Source organism: Hemiscyllium ocellatum, chromosome 45 (genome assembly GCF_020745735.1).
Source record: "Hemiscyllium ocellatum isolate sHemOce1 chromosome 45, sHemOce1.pat.X.cur, whole genome shotgun sequence".
NCBI lineage: Eukaryota > Metazoa > Chordata > Chondrichthyes > Orectolobiformes > Hemiscylliidae > Hemiscyllium > Hemiscyllium ocellatum.
Window position 1 is genome coordinate 2,724,114 of NC_083445.1, and position 26,065 is coordinate 2,750,178.

General features: G+C 45.2%; 2 protein-coding genes across 4 annotated transcripts in view; both read left to right on the forward strand.

Moving 5' to 3' along the window:
• LOC132836064 (mitochondrial adenyl nucleotide antiporter SLC25A24-like) overlaps positions 1-14,751 on the forward strand; it is a 28,692-nt gene extending 13,941 nt beyond the window's left edge. The window contains exons 2-10 of the mRNA XM_060855312.1: positions 3,008-3,134; positions 4,508-4,595; positions 5,664-5,775; positions 7,837-7,995; positions 8,231-8,380; positions 10,088-10,195; positions 12,668-12,835; positions 13,464-13,614; positions 13,973-14,751. Of these exons, the coding sequence (XP_060711295.1) occupies positions 3,008-3,134; positions 4,508-4,595; positions 5,664-5,775; positions 7,837-7,995; positions 8,231-8,380; positions 10,088-10,195; positions 12,668-12,835; positions 13,464-13,614; positions 13,973-14,157 (1,248 nt within the window). The 3' untranslated portion in view covers positions 14,158-14,751. The remainder of the gene's footprint in view (positions 1-3,007; positions 3,135-4,507; positions 4,596-5,663; positions 5,776-7,836; positions 7,996-8,230; positions 8,381-10,087; positions 10,196-12,667; positions 12,836-13,463; positions 13,615-13,972) is intronic.
• A 3,477-nt stretch (positions 14,752-18,228) lies between these two features.
• Positions 18,229-26,065, forward strand: part of khsrp (KH-type splicing regulatory protein) — a 45,918-nt gene continuing 38,081 nt past the window's right edge. For all 3 annotated transcript variants that reach the window (XM_060855280.1, XM_060855283.1, XM_060855281.1), the window contains exon 1: positions 18,229-18,608. In XM_060855280.1, coding sequence (XP_060711263.1) covers positions 18,468-18,608 — 141 coding nt within the window. In that variant the 5' untranslated portion in view covers positions 18,229-18,467. The remainder of the gene's footprint in view (positions 18,609-26,065) is intronic.

Sequence of the window (26,065 nt, forward strand, 5' to 3'; positions counted from 1 at the left end):
GAGCTGCTGGTATTAATTCTTGTCTTTGTTGGTACTTTGGGCACTGCCCCACCATTGCAGCTATGTTGGCATCCAATTCTGGCCACCAGACATAACTTCTTGCTGACATCTTCATTTTGGAAACCTCTGGATAATCTGAATTGAGTTCAGCCAGTAGCTGGCGGTGAACTTTGTTCAGGACAATTATTCTTGCTCCCCATAATAATATGCCATCCTCTATGGCGACCTTGTCTCGATGGGTGCAGAAAGGAATTAGTTCTGGTTGTGATGGCCCTTTTGTTTCCCCAATCACCGCCAGCTGTTTTGGTTTTGTCAGGGCGGGATTGCTTTGTGCCTACAGTCTGATATTGTCAGTGGTGACAGAAAGGGTGTCTGGAGAGCTTAAAAGCAGAGTGGATGCTCTTCTAGTGGCAGTAGTAACAATGGAGTATCTGCCAGAGGGAGGTGGCTCTAGGCATTCATATTTGCCACTTGGCCTCCCGGACAGTGTACCAACATGTAACTGTCAGCACTCAGAATACGAGCCCACTGCTGAATTCGGCCTGAAGCTATGGGTGGCATAGCCTTGTCCTCTTTAAGTATACTTAGCAGGCGTTTGTGGTCTATTCCTATTACAAATGTACGGCCATAAAGGAACTTATTCACACCAAAGATGACCATCCAACCTTCCTTCTCTATCTGGGTATATCTTCGTTTGGCATCATTCGGGAAGCAGACACTATCGGGTGTCCCTCTCCATTCCTGATGAAAGGCTTATGCCTGAAATATCGATCTTTTTGCTCCTCGGATGCTGCCTGACCTGCTGTGCTTTTCCAGCACCAGACTTTTCCACTCTGACTCTCCAGTCCTCACTTCCCCCTCCTCACTGTAACCTTACGGCGAAGCCTCTTCCAAAAGGATGCCCACCTTGAACAAGTTCTCCTTCTCCCTCCATCAGTCCGTTGGGGTGCCTGGAACACACATTGTCCTCTCCTAAGGTGTGCCCCTGCCTCCGAGAAATGTTTGGGCACAATGTCCGAGTTCTCTAAATGCTCTTTATTGGTCATCCCGGTTATGACCAGGTCACTCAGATAAATGGTGACCTGGGGTAGACCTTGTAAAGTATTCTCCATGGTCTGCTGGAACATGGCACAGGCTGATCATGCCCCAAAAGGCAGCCTTGTGTCCTGGTACAAAACGCTATGGGTATGAATTGTAGCATATCCCTGGGGATCCTCATCTCTCCACAATTGCAGGAATGCATGACTGCTGCCCTGCTTCCTGAAGGACAGCACCCCCCCTTCCCCAGCCAACTTGGTGAAGAAATCCTCCCTGTGAGGGGTTGGGGGTTAATCGAGCTCTGCAAAGCGGTTCACCATTTGTTTGAAATCCCCACAAAGGTGAACCAACCTGTTGGGCTTCCAATGGGTACAAGTGATGTTGCCCATCCTGCAGACTGTCCTGTCATGCTTCCTTCCCTTTCCAGTGCCTCTCCGTTTGCACAGCAGACCCAACAGCCCTGGGTGGCCTTGCAGGGTCGTGGAAATGCTTGTTGGTCAGCATGTGAAATGGCCATGGCCCCTTTGATAGTCCATAGACCTCACTGAACAATTTCCAAGTATTTCATTAGCAGTTCATCTCAGACAGCCATTTCCGAAATGAAAATGTTGAGACAACCAAGTTGAATCTTTCTCAACCAATTTTGCCCCATCAAGCTTGGGCCCAGGCCTTTCACAACAATCAATGGGAACGGAACCAGCTGCTTCTCAGAAGGGGCCAGAACCAGAGTTGTTTCCTGAATCTGCAGGGGCTTCCCAATGTCGGTTCTCAGCCTGGCCAAGGTCTTCCCCAAACTGAAAGGCTGGAGTCCAGAATTAATGTTGGTAAAGGCTGGTTCCACAGTCACTGACACAGCCGTACCATTATTGCTTTCATGGGTGACCACTGAACCCATTTATTTTGATTCATTTTGATTTAGATATTGCTCAGTAATGTAACTGTTCCAAACCATATGGAGGTGGCCTTGCCAGGGTATGCTTTCGCCTGGATACCAGACAATGAATTCCCATACTCAATTCAGGCTGAGCAGGACTCTTTCACTGTCTCCAGTCCATGTCCTGGCAGCAACTACTATGGCCTGTTGGTCCAGATCCTTGAGAAAATTGTAACCCGTTTGGCCAGAGCTTGGCTTTGTTTTGGGGTTTGGCTGTGGACTGACCTTGGGTCCCTTTGTTCAGGACATGTCCTGAGTGAGGCTGTGTCATTGCTTTTAGTCACGTGGTGTTGCCCAAGCTCAGTGGGCCTGCCGATGGTGTCCACTTCCATCGGAGTACCCTCTCACTCATAAGCCCCATGTGCTGCATTTCTAATGACAAAGCCAATTGAGTTGCCTGTTTGAAGCTCGTAGATACTTTTGCATGGTCCTATCGTTAACTCTCCCATCGTCACTGCTGAAATAACTCCACAAAGGTTGGTATCCTGTCACCAAGGAGAAAGTGAGGACTGCATATGCTGGAGGTCAGAGCTGAAAATGTGTTGCTGGAAAAGCGCAGCAGGTCAGGCAGCATCCAAGGAGAAGGAGAGTCGACATTTCGGGTATGAGCCCTTCTTCCTGAAGAAGGGCTCATGCCCAAAACATTGATTCTCCTTCTCCTTGGATGCTGCCTGACCTGCTGCGCTTTTCCAGCAACACATTTTCAATCCTGTCACCAAGTCCCCCTTTATTTACACATGCATAGTCCATGACAATGACTCAGCTAGTACAGAGCAGGCCCACGCAGTGAGCAGAATCCCTGACCCTCCTGTTTATCTCTGTCAGCCAGGGCTTCCTGATAGGACCAGGTTAACAGCCCCAATGAGGGAACTCTTATTCTCGGAGATCCGCCTGGCTGGCCTTGTTGGAATCACTACAGCTGCACCTCCATCTAACTGAGTTGATGTGAAACGCTCTCTGACCTTGCTCAGTGATGGTCATAATAGTCGCTGCTCATTTCTTTCATCTTGCCTTCTCTCAATGCTTCTCTTTCAGGAAATCCTCCGAGCTGGTGATACCAATCACGACGGTCAGCTCGACCTGGCAGAGTTCATCGAGTATCTGCGGCAACATGAGAAAAAACTCAAGCTTATGTTTAAGAGCCTGGACCAGAACAATGATGGTATGGATGACGTTACCTCATGGCCAAGAACCCCTGCCCATCATACTCTTCCTCAAGACCCCCAGCATATAGTTCCACTTAAATTATCTATTTAATCTGAAGAATTGTAATTGAATCTGCTCATTCTTTTTTAAACATTCATTTTCAGGTCACTGTTAAGTCCTGGCATTCTGTGCCTGCTCTCAGAGAGTCGAGTCCTGGGTTTTCCTGTTGATCTGCTGCAGACCGTGTGGTATCAGTTGAGACACAGTGCTGTTACACAGGAAACCCCGAGGTTTTCACCCAGTGACGATGATAGCGATGAGCAGGGTGGTATTCCCATGGTGACACTGCCCTCTCAGTTGTCAAGCTTGTGTGTTTACAAGGGGGTGCTGGAGGTGCTTGGGTCGGTTGCTTGTCATGCATCTTGTTGATGGTACACACTGGTGTAACTGCACTTCGGGGCTGGTGGAAGGCACAATTGAGTTCAGTGTTTGATCAGCATTCCAATTTGTATTCACTACTCAGTCAGACTGGTCCCTGAGCCGCAAGAATAGTCCCTCACTCCTGCAAACAATAGGCACCAGATGGAACACAGCCTCGTCCCAGATAAAGTCAGTTCCTCAACTAGCACAAACTGACCCACAGTTGGAAGAAACTCAAAATGAGAGCTGGGAAATCTTCCTAACTCAGTCCGATTAGCCATGGTGTGAAGGTGTAAGTGTTGGACTAGGGTGGACAAATTCAGAAGGTACATGATACCAGGTGACAGTCCAACAGGTTTACTTAAAATCACAAGCTTTCGGAGCGCTACACCTTCGTCAGGCAAAGTGAATTGGTTTTGATGTTTTTGTAATTACCTCTCAACCTTAATCAATCAGATCATAGATCACCCCTTTGTTTGCTGTAGAGCTGTTGACACTTTACTCACACCATTGGACAGTTTTGATCACCTGCAAAGACCTGTTATTCAGCCTGTCGACACTCCACTCACACCATTAGTATCATCTTTACATGTTCTTAATTCCCTGGAATTATCTTGCAATGATCTCTCTGCCTATAAATTCTGTACCTGTGCGTTTCCCTCCACTTCCCTGAAGAAGGAGCAGTGCTCCAAAAGCTTGTGATTTCAATTGAATCTGTTGGACTATAACCTGGTATCATGTGCCTTCTGATTCAGTTTGATATGGTAATGCCAAAACTAAAATGGGCCAAATGGCCTACCAGTCCTTGATGGGACAAAGTGTGTCAGTTATGGAATCTCCACTTGAGAAGTTCAGGGGGACACAATAGAGTCCTTGACAGATAAACATTTGAAAGATCTCGGAGGCTCTTTGACATTGTCTCGTCTGACTCTGGTCTGTGTTGATTTTTGTCTCTGCATCTTGAATCAGGTCAGATCGATGCCTATGAAGTTCAGCACACACTCTCAACCCTTGGAATCACAATCACACTGAAACAAGCAGAGAGGATCTTGCAAAGGTGAGACACTGTGCGTGCAAAAACATTCCTTCTGCTGCTTTTCCAGGAGAACCACTCCACAAGTGGCTATACGTCATGTGTGGGAATGGCAGCAGGTACTGCATAACATAGATCTAAAACCACACTGACAAACCATGCTGTTTCATACAATAAATATGGGAAAATTCATCTCACCCTTTCAAAGTGTTTCCCACCTTGGCTGAAAACTAACACGTTAGACAGTACAGCACTCCCTCAACACTGACTCTCCATCAGTGCAGCGTTCCCTAATAGTGACCCTCTCTCAATCTGGTGCTCTGACAGTACTTACCTTCTAATAGCACCGGGAGTCTCAGCCTGGGTTTAAAGTTCAGGTCTCTGGAGTGGGACATGAATCTCTGACCTAAGACACAGCTAGATGCATGTTCTTGGACAAGGAGTGTTGAGGCAGGGGCTGGAAGACTGGCTGAAAATGTGTTGCTGGTTAAAGCACAGCAGGTCAGGCAGCATCCAAGGAACAGGAAATTCGACGTTTCGGGCCAGAGCCCTTCATCAGGAATGAATTCTGATGAAGGGCTCTGGCCCGAAACGTCGAATTTCCTGTTCCTTGGATGCTGCCTAACCTGCTGTGCTTTAACCAGCAACACATTTTCAGCTCTGATCTCCAGCATCTGCAGACCTCACTTTTTGCTGGAAGACTGGGGCAGGGGCTGGGAGACTGGGACAGGGGGAGGATAAAATAGGGGGATGGAGTGCAAGTGAATGAGCATGTTGGAGGGGGGGGGAATTGAGGATTGGAGAGGCTAAGTGTGGGCTGGTGAGTACAAATTGGGATATTGGAGGAGGGAGCAGTGAATGGGGGAAGAGGTCCAGCATGTGCCGTCACTTTCACAATAGATCCATGGAGATCAAGCAAATAGTGACAGGTCGGTGAACTGGATGAGTCCTTCAATTAAAACCTTGAGCATGTAGCAGAGGCAGTGGTTTGGAGCAGGAGCTGTCTGTGGAACATGTTTTGGGAAAGTCCTGCAGGGCCAGGGCAGAAGATTAACCTCAGCTTTCACAATGATTCTCCTCTGCCTCACTCAGCATGGATAAAGACGGGACAATCACTGTCGACTGGAATGAATTTCGAGACCATTTCATCTTCAATCCATTAACCAACATGGAGCAGATTGTTGAACATTGGAAACATTCAACGGTAAGCCTATCCACAGCTTATAGACAGCCTATACACAACTTATAGATAGGCTATAGACAGATTATACTTGGCCTATAGATAGATTATACATAGCCTAGAGACAGCCTATAAACAGTGTGAACAGATTCATGAACAGCTTCTTCCCCACTGTTATCAGAATCTCTCAAATGTTAATGTTGGTCTCGCTCTCGCTCTCTCTCTCTCTCTGCACCCTCTCTGTGGCTCAAACACTGTATTCTGCACTCTGGTCTGCTACCCTGATGCATTTGTATGGTACTATCTGCCAGAATCGCACACAAAACAACACTTTTCACTGTATCTCAGCACATGACAACAAGAAATCTCATCAAATTCAATAGTCCCACAGTGCATTGACTGCCAGAAATATCCATCACGAAAGGTTGGACAAGGGTTGGGTCTTTCCTCTTGGAGGACAAAGGGAGACCTAATCCAGGTCCTTTAAAACGATGAAAGATTTTGACATAGCAACATGGCAGATTGGAACAAGGGTTGACCATTTGGTTGTTCAAGCCTGCTCTGCCTGTCAGTATGATCGTGGCTGGTCAACTCAATGGCCTGCTCCTCCTTTTCCCCATACCCTTTGATCCCTTTAGCCCCAAATGCTGTACTCAGTGTAGATAATAGAGGGAATGTTTCATTGTGTGAGAAAAGTGAACTAAGAAACCTGATTGGGAATTCAGGAGAAGCTTATCGATATATTTAAGGGAAACTCTACCAGGAGATGAGGAGAAGGGAGGAGAAGAATACAATGGGAGATTTAGATGAGCTGATGCTCGAGGAGGCCCAAGGGGCTTGGAAACACAAGCATGGGCTGGTTGGCTTGCTGTTGGGTCGTATGTTCTGTGTAATCAAGTTGCCAAACTAATTCACATGATCCATATCCATCCTCCCATTGATGTGTCCATCCAGCAATTTCCTGGATCCCACAGATTCCATTCCGAGATTACTGGCTCCATGCTGGCAGCACAAATTCCACTCAGAGCACTGGTTCCAGTCTTAGAGCATTGTGTTTATTCAGAGCACTGGCTCTGTGCTGGGAACACTGGCTCTGTGCTGGGAACACTGCCTGTACCTTGAAGTGCTGACTGTGATCTTTCTTATACGCAGTAAATGAAATAGGCAAGATCACTTCATCGGTCATCACAAACAGGCCCTATATTGGTTCATCACATTGTCTGGCGTGTTGGGGGTGGGGGGAATGTCTCAGCATCAGCCATCCTGTATTTTGATTGGTGTGAGGGCATAAAGGGTGTGAGGTAAACATGTGATTATAAATTAAACATCTTGTTCAGGATTGATCAAGATGGGGGCCTTCACATCTTTGGCTCTGGGCGTCATGTTGGCATTGTTCTTGCACAATAATCAATGGATAATCGGGGGAGACGACGGAACCTGTTAGGATCCAGTTTATGATTAAGTTGGGTCGTGCTGTGTGGTGAACTGAGCATTTTTTAAAAGACAAACAGAGACCATTCCAAATCTCTCCATCACTGGGGTCTTCCTCACCATATCTGGCTCTGTTGTGTATTTGTTGACAGAGAAGCGTTGCTGTGATGAGCAGGGAGGTGGAAGGTGAACTCTTGGATCTCTCTTTGTCCAGTAATCACTCAGGTTCCCCTGCAGTGATCGAATCAGCCTTCCTCAGCGAGTGGAGGCCTGTTAGCTGTGCAATGATCCTTTCACTGTGAAGTCACAAAGTATGTGTGAAGACAGGGCAGGGTGTGTTTCTGATCAGCTGATCATATTCATCAGCAAGATTCAAAGTTCCCAGAATCGGACGAGACCATTCAGCCCTTAAAGTCTGTCCTGCTTTGCTGTTACCTCCAGTTTCTTAATTTGCTTCCATACTTCTTCATATTCTCTACCAAACATTGATCTCTGTACAGACAATTGCCATTGACTCCAACCTCGAGAGGCAGTTGCAGACTTAAACCCGGCACTGGGTTCATTTCCTTGGCTATGACCTGTGAGCTTTCCAAGGCAGTCTCAGAGAAAGAAAATGTTGTCCTGGTCTTAAACTCTGCTCACTTTGATTTACAGTTCATGGACATTGGGGAGTCCCTGACCATTGTGGATGAGTTCTCTGAGAGTGAGAGGAAGACTGGCTCGTGGTGGAGGCAGCTCCTGGCAGGAGCTATGGCAGGCGCAGTGTCACGCACTTGCACTGCTCCCCTGGACCGACTTAAAATCTACATGCAGGTACAATTCACACCGTCGCTGACAGCAACAGCTAAATGGGCAGGTGATCTGGGACTAGTGAGAGTGATCTGGATCTAGTGACCCAGCTCCTTAGCTTGGTCCTCTCCCTCTGGAGAAACACTTGGTGTCACTTCATAATGGGGAACTCACCATCGGTGTCCATTGCGTTACAGCCAATCCAGCCCAAATGAGGCAACGGTTGAAATTCACTGATAGTCATTCTTTCTCCTTCCAGGTCTTTGCAGCCAAGCAGAAGTTAAACATGCCTGGCGTGTGGATGATGATGGTGAGAGAAGGAGGTTTCTTATCTCTGTGGCGAGGGAATGGAGTTAATGTCCTGAAAATCACTCCAGAGACAGGCATCAAGTTTATGGCTTACGAGCAGGTACTGAGGAAAGGAGAGGGCCATTGCCAGAGTTTTTACCTCAAGGGCAACATTCCTGGCTTTGTTTATGTATAATGTGCAAGTCAAATATCATCAGGCAGTACCAGGCTCATTCCAGTGTCCCAGGCAGACTTTCAAATGCAAACAATTTCGCACTGAGCCACACCTCAGAGCCCGAAGGCTGGCGTTTCAGTCCCTCGCCATACATCTGAGCATAAACAGTCTCAGCTGCAACTTTCCACACCAGGGCAATGGATGTACAGCCTAGGGCTATCATCCTGATCCATCCAAACAATGCTCCACAATGGATGTACAGCTCAGAGCTATCATCCTGATCCATCCAAGCAATGCTCCACAATGGACATTCAGCCCAGGGCTATCATCTCAGTGTGAAAAAGTTGCCCTCAGGTCCCTTTTATATCTTTCCCCTCTCATCCTAAAGCTGTGCCCTCTCATTCTGTACTCCCCCCACCCTAGGGAAAGGACTTTCTTCATTATCCTATCCATGTCCCTCATGATTTTAAAAACATCTATAAGGTCAAGCCTCCGACACTCCAGGGTAAAAAGGCTCCACTCTATTCAGCTTCTCCCTATAGCTCAAATCCTCCAACCTGGCAACATCCTTGTAAATCTTTTCTGAATCCTTTCAAGTTTCATAACATCCTTATATATACAGGAAAGTGATTAATTCCCTCCTCATCTGGAGCTGATAACTCTCATTAGGATAATTTCACAACTGCCAACAGCTCACAAGGTTCAGCATGCATCTATGGACTTTGTGAACATGAAGGTAGAATATTGACTGAGTGGGTCACTTGACAGTCCCACCAGCCAGAAGGCATATCATTTGAACCTTCAATTTCAGCAGGAAAATCCTCACTCCATTTCTGAGGGAACTGAGTTTCATTTAATGTTGCTGTTGGTGCCTAATTCTGAATAGCTAACACATTGCAGACCACAGAGCTAAACCCAGGATCTTTATGCTGCTTTCCAAAATACACCAACAAGATCAAAGAGGGCAATTCCATTGGAGTTAGTGCTGAGGGAACACCGCACTGTCGGAGGGTCAGTGCTGAGGGGGTGCCGCATTGTCGGAGGGTCAGTGCTGAGGGGGTGCCGCATTGTCGGAGGGTCAGTGCTGAGGGAGCGCCGCACTGTCGGAGGGTCAGTGCTGAGGGAGCGCCGCATTGTCGGAGGGTCAGTGCTGAGGGAGCGCCGCATTGTCGGAGGGTCAGTGCTGAGGGGTGCCGCACTGTCAGAGGGTCAGTGCTGAGGGAGCGCAGCACTGTCAGAGGGTCAGCGCTGAGGGAGCGCAGCACTGTCGGAGGGTCAGCGCTGAGGGAGCGCAGCACTGTCGGAGGGTCAGTGCTGAGGGAGCGCCACACTGTCGGAGGGTCAGCGCTGAGGGAGTGCCGCACTGTCGGAGGGTCAGTGCTGAGGGAGTGCCGCACTGTCGGAGGGTCAGTGCTGAGTTGTTTTGCACTGTCCAAGGTGTTGGTCTTCTGAGGTAAGGTTAAATCGAGGGTCTGTCTGCACTTTCAGGTGAAGGTCATTCGGCCCGTCATGCTTCTATCGAGTTTTTGAAAATTCTGTCCAATCATGTCCCTCTCCTGCAGCCCTGGGTTTCGCAATGATCAGGCTTGTAATTAAAAAAGGTATGTGATGATACCTCGTGGCTAAAACTTTCTTTTTTAAATTCCTGAACAGTATAAAAAGTTATTTACGACCTCACACTCCACACTCGAGGTGCACGAACGCTTTGTGGCAGGTTCACTTGCTGGTGTCACCAGCCAGACTCTGATCTATCCGATGGAGGTAAGCAGTTTGTGTATCACCTACAGTCAGCATGAGCACTCAGAGTTATCAGGAGGATTCTCTATCCCCAAGAGTATAGAGGCTGTTTCATTGAGTCATACAGCACAGAAAGAGACCCTTTGGTTCAACCGATCCATGCCAACCATATTCTTAAACTAAACTAGTCCCACCTGCCTGCGCTCAGCCCATATCCCTCCAAATCTTTCCTATTCATGAACATGTCTTTTAAACATTCTAACTGCATCCGTTTCCACCACTTTCTCTGGCAGTTCATTCTGCACACAAACCTCTCTCGGTGTAAAAATATCACCCCTTATATCCTTTCCAAATCTTTCTTCTCTCACCTTAAAAATACACCCGTTGGTTTTGAACTCCCCAACTGTGGGGAAGAGACCCTTGTCAGTCAGCCTATCTGTGCACCTCATGATTTTATAAGCCTCAGTAAGTTCACCCCACAACCTTCTACACTCCAGTGAAAAGAGTCCCAGTCTTTCCAGTCGATTTTTATACCTCAGAGCCTCTATTCCCAGCAACACCCTTGTTAATGATTCTAGAGTTTTGAAAGGAATTAATGGGGCAGTTGTGAAGATTGTTCTTTCCAATAATGGGGAGAACTTATCATACAACTCATCAACTGAAAATGAGTGCCAGGTTATTCTGGAGAGAAGCAAATAAACATTTTTACATGCAGAGTGTGGAAATGTCCCTGACAGTAATAAATAGATGTTGATTTAATCAATAATGTAAAATTGGAGACTGATGGATTTTGCTGAGACACGACAATTGGGGACCTACAGTGTGCACATTGAGTCAAGGATGGGCAGCAGCACAGGCTAGATGGGCTGAAAAACCTCTTCATGCCTGTGTAATTGCTTATCGATCAGTAACTGCAGCTTTCCGTGTCTCCATCACACACACCCAGTAATAGGATAGGAGCATTCCACAGACCAGTATTTCACAAACAGCACCAATCTGCATGTGCGACCACACCCTGATCCAAATGCATACTTCACTCTCTGTAAATAGTTCCTGAGATGACAGGTACCAAAGGTTTGTTGAGTAACCTTGTGAGGTGTTGGGAAAGACACTGGTTAAAATGCTGCTTAGAATTTGGTCAATGTATTCGATTCCCATTGTGGAAAGATGTTTCGATCACTTCGTGAGAGGAAGGCTCATGAGTGAACCCAAGAAAGCAGCAGCTAACGCACTCATTTCCTTGCTAAAAGAATGCTGCTCTCCATTTACTAGCACAATCCAGTCGCAGTCTGAACTGGACAAGGTAGAAGGTACTGTCACCTGATCGACTAACAAAAGGCCTAACTTCAACCACACAGGAGCAGAAGGCTGCTCAGCCCTTTGACTGTGTTCTGTCTTCATTCAATCAGATCATATCTCAATTGGATCTTAACTAACAATAGCTTCCTAAACATATTCAAATATTTCAACAGCGGTTTCACTTCATTGAGCTTGCAAGGAATTTCGAGTACATTGCATTAGAAAAAAAATTACATATAGGAAAATGATGAAGTACGAAAGTGCACAATCACAAAAATTTAACTTTAACTGAATGTGTATTAAAGTCAGAGTTACATTTCTTCTGAACGCTCAAAGAAAACCCAACTATAGGATTCAGAATGAAGAGACAAGGCTAAAAATCAAATTATTCCTCAATTGTCCTCAACACCAGTCATGAACTTTCCTGGTGAAATGATGCTGGGATTTAATGAGCCAGGATACTCATCAATTAATCTGCAAATATTCTACAGTCAAACACCATTCTTACCTCTCAGATAAGATACTGAAACAAAATCCCACGTTCTATCAGGTCATTTACTTTTCATTCTTTCAAGGGATGTGGGTGTCACTGACAAAACCAGTAATTATTGCCATCCTAATTACCCTTGGAAGTGAATGACTTGTTGGGACCATTTCAGAAGGCAGTTAAGAGTCAAACCACACATAGGCCAGACCAGGTAATGTCCCTAAAGGACGTTCATGAACCAGAAGGGTTTTTACAGTTGCCATGGCTGTGATTATCTTAATATCCCAGATTTATGAATGGGATTTAAATTCCATCAGGGGCTGTGTGAGATTTCAGGATTACTGCACCACTATCTCCAAGCTCTCGGGATAAAAGAGCCCACAGCAGGGAAGAGCAAGAGATTCTCCCTGATATCCCGGCGAATATTTAACATTCGACTGACATCACTCAAGCAACTATTCGCTTATTTAACACATTACCGAGTATGGGAGCTGTACTAAGAACTACCTCTACATCACAACAGCTCCACTTCACAAAGTATTTCACTGGTTGAAAAACACTTTGGGATAACTTGAGGGTATGAATGGTACTGTAAGAATGCAAGTTTTTTTCTCTCCTTATTCCTCCTAAATGTCTCCCTAAGCCTGAAAGCTGTTATCTTCACTTAACAAGGAACCCCTAGTCCTCACGACCAACCTTTGATCCTTTAGGTGCTGAAGACCAGGATGGGTCTTGGAAAGAGTGGCCAGTATATGGGAATCTTTCACTGTGCCCAGAAGATGCTCAGGACAGAAGGCCCACGTGCATTTTTCAAAGGATACATCCCAAATGTTATTGGAATCATTCCTTATGCCGGGATTGACCTTGCTGTCTATGAGGTAACTCTCAAAAAGAAAGTGATTGTGTGACTTGTGTGATACTTTCTTGAATGTTCCTTGGGCCAGAATCGGATATTTTCTTCTGATTCGGGTGTGCGTGTGCTACATTGTGACCTTGTCCACACTGCCTGGGTTTTAATGGAGATTTGCTGACACCACTGATGACATTTCAGCAGAGACACTAATCCTTTAAAAAGAGCACGAGTATCTGTGGAGAATGAGGAATGTAGTGAGAACTCACAGTTGACCAGCTAAGATGACCAGGCACTGGGTGAAAAGCTGCTTTTCTGCCTTCAATAATAGAAGGCCATTCTGTCCATTAAGGCTGTGCTAACTTTTCAAAAGAGCCATCCACCTCCATTCCTCTTTTTCCCAGAACTCTGATTTCTTTCATTTTCCAGTATTTGGCCAATTCCCTGATGTAAGTTATGACTGATTCTGTTTCTCCCACCAATGCAGCCAGGTTTTTAAAAAGCTACATCTGCCTGTGATGCAATGTGGGACAACACATCCTGAAGTGGCAGAGCAATTGGCAGCTGCTGTTTTCCACAAACTGTGGGTAACTCAGTCTCATTTCCAGTTCTGTGCACTACTTCCCATTCATGAAGCTCTTTCTCTTCAATGGCAGACCGTGAAGAACAAATACTTACAAACCTACGGCCATTCCAGTACTGATCCTGGAGTCTTTGTGCTGCTTGCCTGTGGCACCATCTCCAGTACTTGTGGTCAACTCGCAAGCTACCCACTGGCACTCATACGGACCAGGATGCAAGCACAAGGTTAGATTGAGAGGTTCCTGCACTATTATGCTAACAGTGAGGATGTGCGACACTGAAATGGGAGCTGGGGCTTGTGATCCCCAAGCTGATGTAATGAACTCAACAATACTTATGTCAGAAGATGCTTGATAAAGTTCAAGAGCTCAGGGTATAAGGAGTGAGGGCCAGAGAGGGGGCCAAGGACTGGAGTTGGGGACATGATCGCGGGGTCGGGAGTGGAAGCAGGGCAGGGGCAGAGTGGAGGCCAGCATAAGAGGGGGACCAGACTTGAGAACAGAGCGTGCTGAATAGACGGTAAGACAGTTAGCAGGAGCAGCGTAATTAAAAACCCCAAATATTTTATATTTTCGTCCCACAGCTGTCATCAAAAATGAGCCCCAGCTCACCATGATCCAGCAGTTTACCCGGATAGTGCAAGGAGAAGGCTGGTCCGGCCTGTACCGAGGAATTACCCCCAACTTCATGAAGGTGATCCCTGCTGTGAGCATCAGCTACGTTGTCTATGAATATATGAAATTCTTCCTGGGTGTTACCTCGAAGTAATGGGGTACCAAGACCCTTGGCTGATGGACAATTCTTCTCTATTTTGTTCCTGTGTTCTCTCTAAGCAAAAAGAACTCCAGAAAATTACCGCATGCTAGCCAAACTGAAGATGAATGTCCTCTCTGAACTCAACAGTTACCTCCAGTCTTAAATCCTCCTTTTTATTTGATTGTGCAATTTTCCAATCACCAAAACCTCACTGTATTGTTCTCAGGGCAGCTTCCCTGTGCATTGCTGCCTTCGGTCAAATCAGGGAGATGATCTTCAGCCTGCTTGAAGATCGCCATGTAGGGACTTGGATTGGATTCCTAATTTTATCCTCACTTGAGGTGCACTTTTTAACAAAAAACACTGGGTCAGCAAAGAGCAACCCCAGCTGAGACTGACCAGCAATGGTATTCAGAATCTCCTCATCCCAGTGCTGCTTTCAGGAAGTCTTTCAATGGAAAATGGTTTCTCATGCGATGTCTTGCCAATGCAGCTGGTAACCTGGTAATGCATGAGAATTTTACTGCAGAATGTGATGTCAGAACACTGTATGTACATAGTGATAGTTTTAATAATTTAATAAACGCACTTGCTCTTAATTCCTCACTGCTGTTCATTGAGGCTGATCTGTGAACTGAAGGGACAGTCTGAATCTCTGGCTGCTATGTGATGCCCTTTAACTTTCAGATTATTCTATCCTTTGGAGCAAGTTTGCAACATAAGATTCATTGTCGCATCATTTTACATTTGTACAGTTCCTTTGATATGGTAACACATCTCAAGATGATTCACAGCTTATATCAAACATAGTTTGACACCAAGTTACTTAAGGAGATTTTGGTGCTTACAGGAGTGTCTTCAGGTAGAACAGAGAGAGAGCGAGAGATTGAGTGAACCGAACCCCAGAGACAAGGGAGCTGAGGGATTGCCTATTCGTGGTGCAGCGACACAAATGACAGATGTCATCCTCCCACTTAATAAAGCGTAATGTGGACAGCCATTTGACTTGGAGAGGATTGGGCAGGAGGGTGAGGCTTTGTTCAATCAGGGGCAGTAGTCATGACACCAATTTTTCAAGTACACACTGTAAAACGGCAGAAACAAAAGGTCAACCACACTGAGTCAGTCATATTCCTGTCTCAAAATCTAGAGTTCTGAACCCATCCACATGGGTGGAACTCCAGTACAAAGTGAATGGAATGCAGCACTGTCTGTGGTTTTCCAAGTCTAATGAGAAGAGCAGACAAGTCCCATTACTCCACATGCCATACCAAGCATGAAAATGTCTTCTTCAGTCACCAAAACTGATCAATTTCTTTCTTTTTAATCACAATTAACAAGAGCAAGAGAGACTTTCACCAGCCCTTTCAATGAACTAATTTATTCTCAACCAGCTTATTCTCTAAGTTGCAAAACTGGTTGTCAACTGAGTTCATACACAGAAACTAAACCCTATCCCCTGAATCCCAAACACACAGACATTCATACACAGACTGGACACAATTCTGCAGTGGTATTATGAGAGGAAAAGTTAAGAGGGAAAATTAACCTAAATCTTTGAGATTAAGTTAACAGTTCAACTTTAAGAGCTTTTGAGGGAGATGGGAAATGCTAATTTCTGGAACTTTCTCTGATTCCCATAAGATATTTAATTAAGATGTATATCTCTTCAGCTGGTTTTCTTTAGGGATTACTTAGAGTGAGAAACATTTTCTCTCCTGCCACTTTTCTTCCAACTGTCACAAGTTGGTGAGGACAGAAAAAGCAACTTGAATTAAAAGGCTGTTGGAGACAACCTGTAGTACAGAGGGGCATGAAAGATTCCATCTCACCAATTGGTGATGATCAGGGCAGCTTCCCCCAGTATCTTGGCTAACATTTATCTTTCAACTGACATCACAAATACAGATTATTTGATCATTATTCTAAACTGAGCTTAAGCTTGCTGTCATTTTACTGACACAACAGAGGTGACTACATTTCAAAAGTGCCCCCACTTTCAAAAAATTCCAGACATTCAACAAACTGAAAGGTGAAATCATTGAAACAAGCAACAAAGGAAATGGATTAATCTCTTTAGTACAGCTAGCCTATTAATCACACAATATTGTCCTTACTACGTTACCATGCAATTTTCTCAACTTCCAATATTAATATAGTTTTCTTTCAGAAATCATTGCCAAATCTGCTTCTATTGTCTTTCTAGATAACACATTTCAGATCATAACTGTGATAATTTTATCTACTTTTGCCAGAGGAAACCTATTTCTTTCTCTTTGCTCTTAACAAATCCACTTGATTTTGAACCGCAAATAAATCTCTATTTAACCAATCTGAAGAAGGGCACTGGATCCAAATCTGTTTTCTCTCTGCTGATGCTGCCAGATCTACTGTATTTTTCTAACAATTTCTGTTTTTATTTCTATTTAACCATCTCTGTTCTAAACTATCCATGTCTTAGTTATACAACCAAAATCTCTAATCCTAGGCACCATCAAAAAATCTCCTTTGTTTCCTTGCTTCTTGAAATACAAAAATTGGACAAAAGTATTCCAGCCAGAGAATTCTAACTAAACACTAAATTTCTAAAGGTCAGGGAATTTGAGCTAAGTGCTAAATTTCTAAAGGTTTAACATAACTTGGTTACTTTTTGGACTCAATTTCAACAGCCAAGGATTCTATCCATCTAGCTAATGATGTATAAATCTCTTGAATAGCTCATTTGGGTTTAATAGCTTATTACTGTGTGTATATTATCTCTAAATTATATTAAGATAACTCTTCCAACAGGAACTATCTAGGCAATAAGTTACTGTAGAAATTGTTCTTCAAGTCGCATGTGGAACTACGAACAAGCAAGGCTCCTCAGCTGACCCTGGTCCACTGCAACTTTTCTCACTCCATCCAGGTAGTGTTTTGCTTTTGGAGGCAATCCTCAAAGGTACTGGCCGAATGTTTTTTGGTCAGCTCCGTCTTCTTTTCCAACCTGTTGGTGTCCACTTAGCTTCGAATGACGGGGAGGCAGTCTATATGTTTTCCCAATCTCCAATCGTCTGTTTCACAATGCCTTCGAGGCACCTCCGTCCTGTGTAACATGCCTTCATTGGGTAATGATGCCTCTTTCAGTGATACCTAACATTTTATTCAGGCAAGGCTGGCAGAAGAGATCTAACGAACTAACTCAGGTTCAGGTCTACCAGATTTTTTTATATCAGTAAGAGTTGTGAGGTAAAGGCAGGAAAGTGGAGGTGAGGATGTTCAGATTAGTCGTGATTTCATTTGAACTTAAAGTGACATCGTTGTGCCCTTCAATGTGTCAATGGCAACAGATTGCAGTTGGCACCACAGCGATATGTTAAAAAAAGGAAACTATTTTCTAATCTAACCTGTTCACATATGTTATTACTCACCGCTGGAACAGGTAGGACTTGAAACCTATCCTCCTAGCTCAAAGGTAGGGGCACGACCATGGAACCTGCTGAGAGTGCAGCCTCAGAGCTGTATTGGTGCCAAGGCCATGGGGAGCCAATGGAAGACAAATGGAGCATTGCCAATCCTTGTATAGCCCTCATTCACCACAAAACCCTCCCTGACGGGTGAGGCCGTCCACCAATTTCGCGGAACAAGCATTAAATGTCACACAGATACTGAATATCTACATGGAAAAACAAGGAGGTGACATTTTCTCCTCAGCTTTCATCCAACCTGCCCTCCATTTTTTTTTCTTTGCACAGCATGACATTGCAGACCGCCCTCCGACCATTCCGAGCGGCCATTGGCGCCGCCGCCCGCCAACCAGAACGCACGCTCCGCCGCTTGGCCGGCCCCCCCGGTGATGTCACACGCACCCCAGGATCCCACTGCAGCACATGTCCGCCAATCACAATGACGTCGAAGACATGACGCATTGCTATTAGGTAAGCGTGCCATCAATCAGGCAGGCGTCAAACGCATACTGCTTCTCCATTGGAGAACAGCCGCGTCCATCACGACGGTGGGGCCAAACGTCGCTCGTCCATTGGACGAGGGAGCTGTCAATCACACCGTGCTTTCAGGCCCTCCCCTTTCCCCGTCCCCCCCCCCTCCCCGTCCGTCTCTTGGCGGTGTCGAGGCGGGAGGGTTGGAAGCCATTACTGGGCCCGGGCCTGCGAGCGGCGAGGATTAGGAGGCTAACTGGAACCGGTGCCCGGGCGTCAGGCAACGAGAGACCGGGTGGCGGGAGAGAGAGAAAAAACCCAACCAGCGTAATCCCGAGCCGCGGATCCACCCGCCGGGCGAGCGATCGAGCGAGTGAGTCGGTGCAGCGGCGGACCCAGCTGGAAATGGCGGACTTCGCGGCAGCGGCGCCCCCGCACGCAGTCGGGGCCGGCACGGCCGGAGCCGGGGCCGGGAGCGGGGCCGGCGGGGGGGCGGCTTTCAAAAAGCCGGACGCTTTCGCGGACGCGGTGCAGCGGGCACGGCAGGTCAGTTACCGGGGGGGCCGGGGGGGTGTGTGTGTGTGTGAGAGAGAGAGAGAGCAGGTGGACGGGGAGGGAGGGAAGCCTGAGCGAGTAGGCCGCGCCAGGCTTCTACATGGAGGGAGGTGGGGGCTGGTGTGTGTGTGGGGGGGGGGGACCCTGTGTTCTCTCTCCCCCCCCCCCCCCCCCCCCGGGGGAGAGGAGGGGGTGGGTGGGGAGGGATGGAAGGGGGATCCGCCACCCCCCCCCTCTCTCCTGAGGGTCTGAGAGGCTTCCTCCTTGCAGGCCGACCCGCCTGGAAATGGGTTTTGAAAATTAACGTCCTCGCCCCCTGCCTCAAATCCCTCTGACACGCCGACCCATCACAAAAGGATCGTGGGTGCACCATTGGGAACCTCCACAAACCGACTGACTGTTGGGATTTATTGTTCATCAAAGACATGTGGCTTCACATCAGGCGTTTTTAAGCAATGCAGGGGGAGCCTCTGGAACAGGTTGAGTGACTTATAGGTAACTCAGCCTGCATGAGCCCTATTTCCCCTTTTAAATGGGAATCTACTCATTTACAGTCACTGCCACTAACTTCGAATTGCACTCTCTGTAATGCAAGATACCAGTGTTAGCTTTGTGCCTGTCCATGAAAGCATGGTTTTGGAGAATGGAGTCCATTGTATTTCTCTTTGAGCAGGCGTATAATTCGTGCGTTTTCGAAAAAAAATCACTTTCCAGAAGTTCTGTCGTGCCCTGAAATAAAAGGTAATTCATTCTGAAATCACCCCCAAAAGGAAATGACAGTGCTCGATCTTTAGAACAGGTTAACTTGAGTCTGAGGTCAAATGGCAGTGCGTTGCAGCCAGTTTCCAATTCTTGCAACAATTTCACAGTTAACTTTTTTTTCCCCACAACTTGTTAATCCAAAACACGCACTGTTTAATGTAAAATTGACAGTGTATAGTTCTGAGCAGTGTGAGAATGGCTTTTTTTGTGTGATGCCTTCCTTGGATTTTGAAATCTTCTGTTTTTGGAGGAATATTGTGCAGAGCTGTGAGCACTGCTCTAGCTGAAGTGAGAGGGATTGATCATGTTGGAATCCCAATGTGGGATTTTCCAGATTCTGAATCCCTTAATGTTGCTGATCATTGGTGCGGGTATAATTGGGCAGGGTGGCTGTAAGTTATATTTTGGGGATGTGTAGGGACAATGAAGTTCAAGTGGACCACATTGTCCTTTCATTTAACAAAGGATGTTGATGCATTGGAGGTGATTTGGAAGAGGTTAATAGGGTTGACACCAAGAAGGAGCAGCTTGTCTTGAGGAAATATTGGATAGGTTCTGAAGAAAGATCCCATCTGAAACATTGACTGTACTTTGTCTGCTGTCAGACCTGTTGAGTTTTTTTTTACAGCAATTTCTACTTTTTGAATTGTTGCCACTGCAGTTTTGAAGATTGAAGGTTAACTTGATTGAAGTTTGTGGTCCTCAATGATCTTGTTGAGGTGGATGTAAAAAGGAAATTTGCTCTTAGGGGTCAGTGCAGAGCCTGAGGTCCGTGTTTAAAACTTAAAGTTTAACTCTTTGGATCAAGTTGAAGGAAACTTTTTCTGAGGGATGTCCAACTTGGGAACCCTTTTCCCCCTAAGGTGGTGGAGGAGTTGTATATTTTAAAAGAAGAGTTTGATAGAAGCTCCTTTCTCGGTTTTGACCCAATTTGTGACAGTGCAGGCTGTTGGAGCCTGAGGAATGACTAACCCTAACGCTGTTCCTCTAGCATTAAAATACACCAACAGCAAAGCCATTTAATTTGTTTAGACAGTTCTGGATGGCAACTGACTCTAAAATGAAACATGATTTTCTGCTCTGAGAAAGGAAAATACGTCACTGAACTGAGTGATTCTTTCCCAGTCTGGAATGTTGCGTTCAGATCTGGACACTGACCTTGAAGGTCACAATGACACAAGGTGAGTCTGTGTGTGGGGGCAGGCTGCATAACTGTAGCTTACATTTCCATAACAATGGAAGATCAGGGAATGAAGTGATCAAAAATCATAACATGAGAGACATCTCACTCTGGGGAATTGACAACAAAGACAATAGACTTGAGGGAAAGCATTCATTGAATCAGGAATCACTTTCTCAAAGGTTAATGTAATCTGAAGCTCTCTGTCCCAGATGGTGATGGATGCTATCGGTCTATTTAGTATTTTTGAGAGATTTGACAGCTAAGGGCATCACAAGAAATGGGGCAAATACAAGTAAATGGAAATGAGACGTAAATCAGCTAATAATGTGATTTCTGAAACTGTATGTTTCTCGTTTTTCTTCAGGTTGTCTCCCTTTAGCTTGTTGAATCCTTATTAAGGCCCAGTGATGCGCAAACTTAAATACAAAGCTTTTAATCGTGGACTGGATTCCCTTCTCAACTACCATCATTTGTGCAACACAACAGACAGCATGATTATAGTCTTAGCATCTCACTTTTGCTCTTTCTCTGCCATTCGTTGTGTTTGTGGCTGATCATCCAATTCAATAGCCTGTTGCTGTTTCTCCCCAAGTACTTTGATCCCTTTGACCACAAGTGCTATGTCCACCTGCTTGAAAGTTGAAAATGTAATGTTTGACCTCGACTGCTTTCTGTGGTAGTGTATTCCACAGGCTCACCTCTCACCATCGTGTCTTGTCCAGTTTGCAGTTCACAGGTTTTTAAGATCTATCCTCATTCTTCTGAACTCGAGCGAATATAATTCCAACTAATTCAATCTCTTGTATGTCAGTCCCACCAATCCAGGGGCAAGTCTGGTAAACCTTTGCTGCATACTCTAGGTAGCAAGAGCATCCTTCCTCCGATAAGGAGACCAAAACTGCATATGATAATCCAGGTGTGACCTCACCAAGGTCCCTGTAAAATTGCAGCAAGACCTTCCTGCTCCTGAACTCTAATCCCCTCACTCTGATGGCTAACAAAAGTGTTTGCTTTCTTCACCACCTGCATGCTTAACCTCAGCAACTGGTGTACAAAGGCACCCATAACTCATGGCACATTCCCTTCTCTCAATTTATAATCATTCAGATTATTTCTAATTTAGAAATACAGTTTGTAACCATTCCACCTTCCTGGTTTTGCTACCAAATTGGATAACCTCTATTCATCCTCGTCATACTGTCTGCTGTGCATTTCCCCACTCACTCAGCTTGTCCACATGAAGTACTGAAATGTCTGCCTCCTCCTTACAGCTCACCCTCTTTTTAGAAAAGTTCAAAAGCGCTGACTTTATTGATGTTTCCTCGGTTTCTTTGTTAAACTTCTTTTTGTCATTTTTATTGCCTTTTGAAACTTTCCTCTAGTTGAGATATTTTCTAATTAAATCGTATAATGATGTCATTACCCACCTCTGGAGCAGATGGGAATTGAACCCAGGCCTCCTGGCTCAGAGCTAGGGACACTACCACTGTACAACAAGCACCCTGATCCTCTGGTTGACCATTTAGTCTTTACCTCATTTTTTTCAATTGAGCACTATCCTAACTTCCTTGGTTAACTCGTTTGTTTATCCCTTTCCTAGGATCCTCCTTCCTTCCTTGTTGTGATTCATGAGCTATTTTTGTAAATGTCTGCCATTGTCTTTTCTGTCAACTGTTGTCTCAAAATCTTTTTCCCAGTCTATTTCAGCTAACATTTTCCCTCATCCCTATGTAATTGCGCTTTTTAAGTTTTGCACAGTTGTTTCTGATCCAAGTTCCTCATTGAAGTGGAATGCCAAATTTTGTTTTTCAATTCTAAGATTTCTAAACAAACAGACAGGTGCCATATTCTACCATTTTATGGTCACCGTTCCCTCTGGTATCTTTTACTCCAATCGTTTATTAACCCTGCCTCATTACACGTTACCAGATCAGAAATAGCATGCTCCTTGGTTGGTTCCCCATTGTACAGCTTTAGTAAACTGTTCTGAATATACACGATGAATTCTTCCTAGTGGCTACTTCGACCAAGTTGATTGTCCGAATCGATGTTAAGATTGAAGTCATGCTGCCTTTTTTTTTAACGTGCTGTCATGACCTCCTGACTTATTCTCTGCCCTACAGAACAGCTACTGTAGGGGCCTATGGACTGCACTCAGCAGTGTTGTCTTCCCCTTTTTGTTTCTTCTCTCCATCCACAAGGAACTCTACAGCATCTGATCCAAGATCCTTTCTTGCAATCATATTTAAATCTCATACTCGCAAAGATCTGTCACCAGTCCAACCTTTGGAAAGGTCATACTCCTGAATACTTAGTTCCTAGCTTTGATCTCCTTGTAACCACTGTACATCTCTAGGACTCTGTCATGGCTATAAGATTGTTTGATTTCTATTTATGCCATTGGTTCTTTTATTTTGATATAAATTCATTTTGTTTTTATGTTGCTTGCCTTTAACAGCTATTAATTTTGGCTTTTTACCATTGCTTTTCCCCATCAACCCTGTTTCCTAATTTTTTTAATGCTGTGACATTCTCTCCCTGGGTATCAGTTATCAAAATAGTTACAGTGCCTTGTTGCCATTTACTGTTGCTTTGTAGGTCTACATTTTCCCCCATCTCATTATTTGACAGCCACAACTATCCCAATTTACCATAACACCAGTCCCAGCATAATTCAAGCATAGCCTGACCTACTGGAACTATGTTAGCTTAGCTCGGTTATTCATTCTGGGATAATGCAAGATTCTTATTTTGGTTCCCATGTTCATTCTGAACTATTTAATTTTGTTTCACATTTGTCTTTGGTACATTATTTTTATGTAACCAACAGTTAAGGAATTTGAATGTTTCATGATATTCAGTTTTCTGTGCAGTCCTCAATTGCATGGTCATAAATGTGTTGACCATCTTTTACACTGAAAAATGCAATTGCTGAATTACTTCATATGCTGATTTGGTGAGCAACTCAGGTGGGAGAATGGGATGAGATGCATGAAAAGGTATGTTTTGAACTATTCAACTAATTTGGAGCATTTTCAGAACCAGCCCTATTTCTCATTAGCTTCCTTCTGCACACACTCTAGTTGAAGTGATTTTTGCTTTGGTTCCCCCAGTGGGACAAAAAACCCTCCCATGAGGACAATCTTAGGGATTAACACTGTACCATGTGTTGAATTTATCTACACTCATTGAGCCCAGCCTAGGTATAGCACCTAGCTAATGTGGAATGACCAGAATTAATCTCATTTCAGGTTGCTGTGAGAGCTTTGAACCTCCACAGTGAAATTGGTGCCTTGAGGAGAATGATCTTTGTCTCACAGCATAAAGTTAACTATGCTCTTGAGCACCAGCTTGCATTTTGGAAGCGTATATAGGGTAAAACATGTCACAGTCAATAATGAAATGTTAAGCTCAGCACCATCTAGGACTGTACCTGTTTGGCTGTCCCATGCAGTACTTTTAACATTGACTTCCTTCCGACTCCATGCCTCTCCTTCAGAGTCTCTGGGTCAAAATCCTGGAACTCTTGCCCTAACGGCTCTGAATGTACTTAGCTACCATGGACTACCGCAATTTCAAACTGTGACTGTTTACTACCAAGAAACAGTCGCATTGTCCACATTCTATGAACACATTTATTTTTAAAATTGCTGCCTTCATTTGGAGTAGCGATGTTTCTTTCTGAATTTGTTTTCTCCTGTTAATTCTGCATCATTTTCTCCCCTTCCCGACTGCCACACCGTGCTGCTGAAAGCTGTGCCTTCATTGGCTCAGTCCCAATTATTTGGAATTCTAGAAGCCCATTTCTACTTAAGATGCTCTTTAAATACAATTTTTTGGTAAAGCCTGTAGCCACTCTGATCATTTATTGTTGTCTCATTATGACTCTGGATGTTTTCCATGATTTGGGGCGGGGAGAGGTTCTGGTGTCTAATTGCAGAGAAGTTAGAACAGTAGAAGCAGCATAAATGGGGTTAGGCTCCCACAGAACCAGGGTTTTAGTTAAGTTTCAGCAGTTGTTGGAGGTTTGAAGATGATGACGTTGAAGCTGCTAGATCTTTGTCTTTCTCTCCAGCGAAATGCTTGGCTTCTCTTCCTGCTGTCAGAATTGCACGTGAGACAACCTCCTTTACTGAATTTGCCTTTGTCAGGGATGTATTTATGGGATGTTACTATATTGGAATGGTTGCCGTTTAGTAGTTGAATACTCTAATATTCTGTTAAGTTTTCTAATAGAGGAAGGCAGGAGACTGGAAAAACATAGCAAGCCAGGCAGCGTCAGGAGGTGGAGAAGTTGATGTTTCGGGTGTAACCCTTCTTAGGACTTCTCCACCTCCTAATGCTGCCTGGCTTGCTGTGTGCCTCCGGCCTGTCCCTCCTGATGCTGCCTGGCTTGCTGTGTGCCTCCGGCCTGTCCCTCCCGATGCTGCCTACTTGCTGTGTTCCCCCAGCCTCCGGCCTGTCCCTCCTGATGCTGCCTGGCTTGCTGTGTTCCCCCAGCCTCCTGCCTGTCCCTCCTGATGCTGCCTGGCTTGCTGTGTTCCCCCAGCCTCCTGCCTGTCCCTCCTGATGCTGCCTGGCTTGCTGTGTGCCTCCGGCCTGTCCCTCCTGATGCTGCCTGGTTTGCTGTGTTCCCCCAGCCTCCTGCCTGTCCCTCCTGATGCTGCCTGGCTTGCTGTGTTCCCCCAGCCTCCTGTGTGTCCCTCCTGCCTGCCTTGCTGTGTTCCCTGAGCCTCCTGCCTGTCCCTCCTGGTGCTTCCTGGCTTGTGTCCTTCCAGCCTCTTGCCTGTCTGTTTTGCTTTCCAGCATCTTCAGTATTTTGTCTAGAACTAAGTTTTTCAACAGAGTCAGAGTTAGACCAATGCTTTCTTTTGTATTTTCACTGTACAGTAAGAATGAAGTGTTTCTCTTAAAGCTGAGTTGTGTAACCAATCAAATTATGTCTCAAACACAGCACCTTATGCTTTCCTTTAAATCTGAAAATGTTTGGGTCTGGGCCTATGTCCTTGATATATTTGAAGCAGGTGTGGTCTGGTCCATTACAAAGGTGACATGACCCTGTTCTTACTGAACTTAAAGTGAAATAAAAAGAATTTGAGGAGTGCAGCAGGTATGGCAGTGTCTGGAGAAAGAAATTGTTTTAAGTCACCGTGGATGCAATTTTCCTTCTATTTCCATCTCACGGATGCTGCCTTGCTCTTTGTTTTTCCAGCATTTTATGTATTTATTTGACTACCAGTTTCTGCAATGTTTTGCTTTTATTTGAGCCTGAAATGAAACTGGGCCACATGTTCCTTTATTCTAACACCACCTGAGGAAGGGAACTGCCAAGACAAAGGGTCAGTCTGATTCAGAAACTGGCAAATGAAAACTGGGAAGTATCCGTGATTCCTGACAAACCGATGGTTCTTATGTACCATGCAGCTGAGTGCTGCTAGCCAGTATTGTCCAGAAGTAACCACGCTTAACTTGATGTCCAACAGAATGTTGAATTCATGCTGTG